We start from the raw sequence: 6,662 nt of genomic DNA on the forward strand, positions 1-6,662 counted from the left end.
GGCCCCGGGCCATGCCGTGGTGGAGCCGGGATGGGGGGGCTGCAGATGGGGGGATGTCTCTGCACTGCCCTCCCTTCGCGCCGCAGACAGCCTGGCTCTGCTCTTGGCAGGAGGGCGAAGGAGGGAGCTCCATCTGCATCCCTGACTGCTGCGGGGGAGGTGTGGGGGGAGGGAAGAACTAAATAAAAAGGGATCAAAGATTAGACATGGCTCTGTGTAAAATCGGCCTCTCCCAGCCGAGCAGATGGGCAGGAGTCGCTCATGCCAGGGAGGGAATTTGCAGAGTCACATTTAGAGGAAGCCTCCCTTTCCTAGCTGTATCGCCTGGGCGGCCAGCTCCCCGTGGCAGCGCAGCCCGGCCCCATACCTGCATTGCCGAGCTGTTTGTAGAACCGATACTCCAGGTGCAGCTGGGGGGCCCGGGATTTTATGGGTTCCTTGGAGGAGAGAAGGAGAATGGTTAAGGCTGTTGTAGGGAGCAGGATGTTCGGGAGGTCTGGGTGTCAGACACCTCCTTCACATGCTGGCAGCAGCTGGACTGAGAGCATTTGGGGTAGAGAAAAACTGGTATAAAAGGGAGATGAAGCCTCAGGGGACGATAGGATGAGAAAAAAGCAGCCCATACGGGAGCCAGATCCACCCCCTCCAGAGAGATCCGGGTGCTGGGGTAGACATTGAAGGAGCAGGTAGCAGGGGTGAGGGAGGGAAGAACTAAATAAAAAGGGATCAAAGATTAGACATGGCTCTGTGTAAAATCGGCCTCTCCCAGCCGAGCAGATGGGCAGGAGTCGCTCATGCCAGGGAGGGAATTTGCAGAGTCACATTTAGAGGAAGCCTCCCTTTCCTAGCTGTATCGCCTGGGCGGCCAGCTCCCCGTGGCAGCGCAGCCCGGCCCCATACCTGCATTGCCGAGCTGTTTGTAGAACCGATACTCCAGGTGCAGCTGGGGGGCCCGGGATTTTATGGGTTCCTTGGAGGAGAGAAGGAGAATGGTTAAGGCTGTTGTAGGGAGCAGGATGTTCGGGAGGTCTGGGTGTCAGACACCTCCTTCACATGCTGGCAGCAGCTGGACTGAGAGCATTTGGGGTAGAGAAAAACTGGTATAAAAGGGAGATGAAGCCTCAGGGGACGATAGGATGAGAAAAAAGCAGCCCATACGGGAGCCAGATCCACCCCCTCCAGAGAGATCCGGGTGCTGGGGTAGACATTGAAGGAGCAGGTATCAGTGGGGACCACCCTCTCCTGGAGGCCTCTCTGCCACTGGCACCAGCTGAGCTCAGCACAGGCCACTGTGATGTCCTGGAGAAGCAAAGACCCAGCCCTTCTCCCCCCGGGCCCAGATCACCCCACCTGCAATGACGTGTGTTGCTTTGCCTGCCCTCAATTCCTAGCAGTGAGTGCAGCTCCCCGCGCAACCACCCATCCATCACCTATTGCAACCCACTCTTAACAGCCTGGGGAGGGTGAACAACCTCCTTCCCAGGTGGCCTGAACATCACCGCCCCGACCACGGAGGGACTCACCAATTTGATAGCTACGTATTCGTTCGTGTAGAGGTTCTTTCCTGCAGGGAGAGACACGAAAAAACGCAATTGAAAGCAACTGAGCCTTTGCATTAACTCCACATCACACTCGCTGCAGTCCCCTGAGGGCTCCTGGGCTGCAGAACATCCCAAACAGGTTCGGTGACTCCCACAACACATAAACAGGCCTAGAGGCATGAGCAGGAGCAGGAACCCACTGTGGGGAGTTGCAACATGCCTGCTAATTACCCCTAGATGGGGTGCACGGATTCCTCTGGGATGGGCAGGCTGCTGAGGGGCTGGAGCCAAGTCTGCTGGGAGGGGGCAACGTCCCAGTCCAGGCCTGCAGGGATGTGACTGGCCAAGGCTGGGACTTGCTGTTTCTCCCATGGAAAGGGAGCATGGAGAGGGGCTGCCCTGCTCTGGGATGGCTGTCCAGAGCTGGGGGATGCTGCTTTGTGGGCAGCGGGACCACGCAGAGGGTGGCAGGGAGGAAGGACCCCAAGAGCAGCGGGGTAGCCTGAGGCATTGCAGCTGGCCATGGTTCAAAGACACTGCAGGTAGGTGGAAAACTCTTCCCAAGGACTGGGATCACTCCTGGGGATGGGGGGCGTGTGTGTGTGTGCATGCACACATGTGACTCAACCTCATCCCTCAGGATGCTCCCACCCACCCGAGGGCACAGGGGAAGCCAGCAGCAGACCCAAGGCACTGACACGCTATGGGGAGGGCCAGACGACTGCCTCCAAGCGCCCACGAGAGCTGAAAGGGCAGCAGTGCCACCCCAAAACCCTGCTAATGACTTCCTAGAGTTATGGGAGTTTTCACACCCATAACCACAGAAAGCCTAAACTAACAGCGTCTGCACATCGCGCTGCTCACCCCAGCAAGCCAGGAAGGCATGAGGAAGGTGTTACACCTGGGAAGCGTCAGTACAACCGCTGCCCCAGGTCCACAAAGGCAAAGATTAAAGAAGTTTGCAGAAATATCTGAGTGCCCCTTCTGCCAGAGCCCTCTAGGACACCGGGGAGATCGGAATTAACTGCAGCAGGTTCACTTCCATGGCACGCAGAGCCAGCAGACACGCGATCCCACTGCCTGGCATGTGCGTATCTGATGGAGCTGCATCTGTCTCCTCGGATTTTCTCCAAGCAATTTGCTCAGGGAACAAGCTCCTCCTGGCATAAGATTTCATCTGCTCTGACTGCTGCTCTCCACCTGAAGCAGCAATAAATCCTCGCCGGGTGACATCAGAGCCAGCTGCTGAGCGCCAGAGTCAGCGGCAGGATTACGGGAAGAGGGATGAATGGGAGATATTAATGGAGCGGCTCCTCCCAGGGACAGGCTCTGCAGCCAAGGAGGGGCTCACTCCTGCTGCCTCGGTGACTCTCCCCACCTGGGAAGCGTCAGTACAACCGCTGCCCCAGGTCCACAAAGGCAAAGATTAAAGAAGTTTGCAGAAATATCTGAGTGCCCCTTCTGCCAGAGCCCTCTAGGACACCGGGGAGATCGGAATTAACTGCAGCAGGTTCACTTCCATGGCACGCAGAGCCAGCAGACACGCGATCCCACTGCCTGGCATGTGCGTATCTGATGGAGCTGCATCTGTCTCCTCGGATTTTCTCCAAGCAATTTGCTCAGGGAACAAGCTCCTCCTGGCATAAGATTTCATCTGCTCTGACTGCTGCTCTCCACCTGAAGCAGCAATAAATCCTCGCCGGGTGACATCAGAGCCAGCTGCTGAGCGCCAGAGTCAGCGGCAGGATTACGGGAAGAGGGATGAATGGGAGATATTAATGGAGCGGCTCCTCCCAGGGACAGGCTCTGCAGCCAAGGAGGGGCTCAGTCCTGCTGCCTCGGTGACTCTCCCATCCCAGGGGACCTCCGCCAAGCCACTTTGTCTCCTGCCTCTGCAAAACCAAATCCCTTCACAGCAATTAGGAAGTAGGCGATTAGGGAGGGAGAAACGTCTGGCTAACACAAGCCTGGCTAACACAGGCGTATGCCAGACCCAGGGTTTCTGGCCCATCACAGACCAATGTTTCCCAGGAAGGAGGTGGGACATCCCCCAGACCCATGCATGGCTCCAGAGAAGAAACTCTCAGATCACTGGGAACTTGACTGGGGCAGGGAAGAACTGAAATCTCCATGGACCCCAGTGCAGCCCCCTCACCCCTGACGTGAGCACAGTCACCTCTCAACAACTCAATGGAGAGAGAAGGCAGCAAGACGGCAGGGAGGAGAAGCGCGTGCAGGCAGCTTATCTTCCACGCACCGGGACCTCTGTGTTTTGCAAACAATTGCAAGGGAGAGCAAAACAGCTCCGCACGCCGGCCGGGATGCAGGCGAAGGCAGAGCCCAGCCAGGCAGGCACGGCCCTGCCTGAGACAACGGCACACAGTCCCTGCGTGCTCTCTGGCTAAGGTGGGCTCCGGCCTCAGCGCCGTACAGTTCAGTCCAAAAAAAATCACTGCTGCCTTCAGGGCAATAACTTGCAACCAGAAAACTCACAGCTAGATTTTCGCTGAGGTTAGGCTGAGTCTGAAGAGGGAAAAAAATAACATGGCAGAATAGCTGCCACCCTGCAAAACGGGCCCAGCAGAGCATGGATGGAGAAGGGAAGGAGGCAGGAGCATCCCCAGCAGGGCTGTGCCTGGAGATGTCCACCCCTGTCCCTGTTACATGGCATCTGTTCCATCACCACCATGCTGGCCCCCCTGTGGCTCGCTGGCAGAGAAACCTATCCGCAAAAACATTCTGGGTGCTGGCAGCCCTCTCCTAGCCCAACAAATTAGTTCAATCGTTTGATACCATGGGGGCATGGTTCATCCCCTCCTGTAACACTCGGAGGGCTTGGACAAAGCTGCCAGATAAGATGGGGGAGCAGAGAGAGAGCACGGACCACTGCTGCTGTCCTCTTCCCACCACCACCATCCTCTTCCCCTTGCCTGATAAAAAAAAAAGGTGTGAAGAGCAGAACTGACTTATCATGAGAAAATTTAAAAAAAAAAAAAAAAGCAACAGGAAAGAAAAAGCCAAAGAGCAAGGAGGCAAGGCTGCGAGGTCCTTCCCCTGGCAGGGCCAGGCCCACAGCAGGGAACTCCTCGCTCCAGCTCCTAGAGCAGCTCCTGCAGCCACCCCCAGCCGCCCGCTCTGCTGAGCACTCACTGATGACGGTAACTTTAACAGCTAAAATATGTTGGAGTCTACAGACTGCCCCAGGGGAGGACACAGGCAGGCAGCACTGCAGAATGCACAGAAGAAAAGGTGCTTTTGAAAGAAGGAGAAAAGAGAAAAGTGGCAAGATGAGCAGCAGAAAGCAAATATTTGCGTTTGCAGAGAGGCCTTTGCCCAGCTCACCGCTGGCGGCGCCTCCGAATCCAGCTGCCAGCACCTGCAAGACACGGCCTGTCTGGTCAGAGCTGAGCCAAAGCCACCCATCGGAGGAGGCGGCCAGATCTGGGGTCTGTATCGCATTTAAAAGCCAGACGTGGCTTTCTCTTAACCCTGTGCTAACACCCAAATCATCCCCCTCCTGAAGGCCAATTTGGCAGCAGGGAGATCCGGCACCTGCTCCTGCACATCACGGCAGCCCAAGGAGGAGCCGGGCTCTGTGCTGGGCTCCCAACTGGGTCCCCATCCAGCGCCAGCCCCTCGGTCATGGCACGGCGCAGGGCACAGCACCGCACCGATGGTGCTGGGAGCCCCTGCGTAATACAGCCCTGCCTGCGGCAGGAGCACTGGGCGCTGGGACCAGCAATTTGGCTTCCCAGGTCCTCAGACGATGCAGTGAAGGAGTGCGGGAGAAGGCAGCTCTGTGCAAAGGCATCCAGGCACCAGCCCAGCACTGCAAGCACCACAGACCCGGCAACACAAGCTGCGTCAGTCCAAGCAATGGCAGTTCCTTGAAGCACTGGGTTTTAATACCATCCAAAAAAAAAGTTATTTTAGGGTTTGACCTTCCTCTAGAGGAGGCTCTGAAAGACCAAGAGGAAAAACAACCATGAGCTATTAGCAAGGGAGACAAGTTAGCAAGGGAGACAAGAGGAGCAGTCAGCGTGTGGGCTCTCCTCTCCCACAGCCTCCTCTGAAAACACCCATGAGCCACCTCCGGCGTGTGGTGAGTCTGCGGCTCCGACCAGCCAGTGTGGCTAAGCCCTGCGCCATACGTGCATGTGTAAGGAGGTCTCTGCGGAGCCAAAGACAGAAGGGTGTCATACACAGTGTGCTAACTCCAGCCGGCATTTTCTGAAGGTACCTTTTGTGGTCCCTGAGAAATAACCCCGGCGAGTACCCAGGAGGCTGCAGGCCAGGGGTGAGAGCCACAGCTCAAGAGAGCTTGGGAATGTCCCCAGCACTTGCACGTGACCATTCAGCTGGGACATGGCCCCAGCCCAGCTGTAGTACTGACCTGCTGCTGGCTCATACACCGCACAAGGACCCATCCCCCTCATTTTCCTCCCTCCAAAACGCAGGTTTTGCTTTTTCAAAACAAATTAATTTCCAGCCTTTAACTTTGAAGGAAAACATCCACTGTGTTTCCAAGCTGCTGTTAGAAATGAATGCAGCAGGCTACGGGAGAGACGCGAGCACAGGAAAGCTGCAAAAAGCCCATTTGCAGAAGTTTATTGTATGAAGAACAGAAGCAGCAGCCTTCGCCGGGTCCCCGGTTCCTCTCCGCATCCCATTCCTGGGCTGATGCTCCCCGGGGCAGCTCCGTGGCACAGCCTCGCCAGAGCACCGGCTTTGGGCCAAGCTCAGGCGGGGGCCATCAGGGAACCCCCTGCCCGGGCAGCCCAGCGGGACACACAGCAGCTCCTAGCTCCAAAGCACAGCTGCGAGGAAGCCCAGCACCAGGCAGAGCTCAGGGAAGGAGGCTTGCATACCACCCAGGTGCTCTGGGCTCATTTTAGACCTTTCTGCTGACTGACTGGGTTTTCCTCATTTCCCCTATCCCAGCGCACTGCAAAGCACCACCAAGGAACTGCTAAGAGGAGCCTGCTCCAACAAACCCTCACTGCAAGCAGTACGTGCTGGCCTTGCTCCCGGGGGTGCAGGGAGCTGGCAGAGGCAGCAGCCATCGCCCGGTGCCAGGGCACACGAGCCACCAGCCGCGCTCCACGCATCCCTCCCGCCACC

At 57.1% G+C, this 6,662-nt stretch overlaps 1 protein-coding gene across 1 annotated transcript in view; it reads right to left on the reverse strand.

Annotated features, from left to right (window-relative positions):
* Positions 1–6,662, reverse strand: part of CSNK1G2 (casein kinase 1, gamma 2) — a 17,666-nt gene that overhangs the window by 7,343 nt on the left and 3,661 nt on the right. Inside the window, exons 2-3 of the mRNA XM_009887850.1 lie at positions 1,524–1,564; positions 901–970 (exon numbers count right to left, since the gene is read on the reverse strand). Of these exons, the coding sequence (XP_009886152.1) occupies positions 901–970; positions 1,524–1,564 (111 nt within the window). The remainder of the gene's footprint in view (positions 1–900; positions 971–1,523; positions 1,565–6,662) is intronic.

This window comes from Charadrius vociferus, unplaced genomic scaffold (assembly GCF_000708025.1).
Source record: "Charadrius vociferus isolate BGI_N301 unplaced genomic scaffold, ASM70802v2 scaffold1640, whole genome shotgun sequence".
Taxonomy (NCBI): domain Eukaryota; kingdom Metazoa; phylum Chordata; class Aves; order Charadriiformes; family Charadriidae; genus Charadrius; species Charadrius vociferus.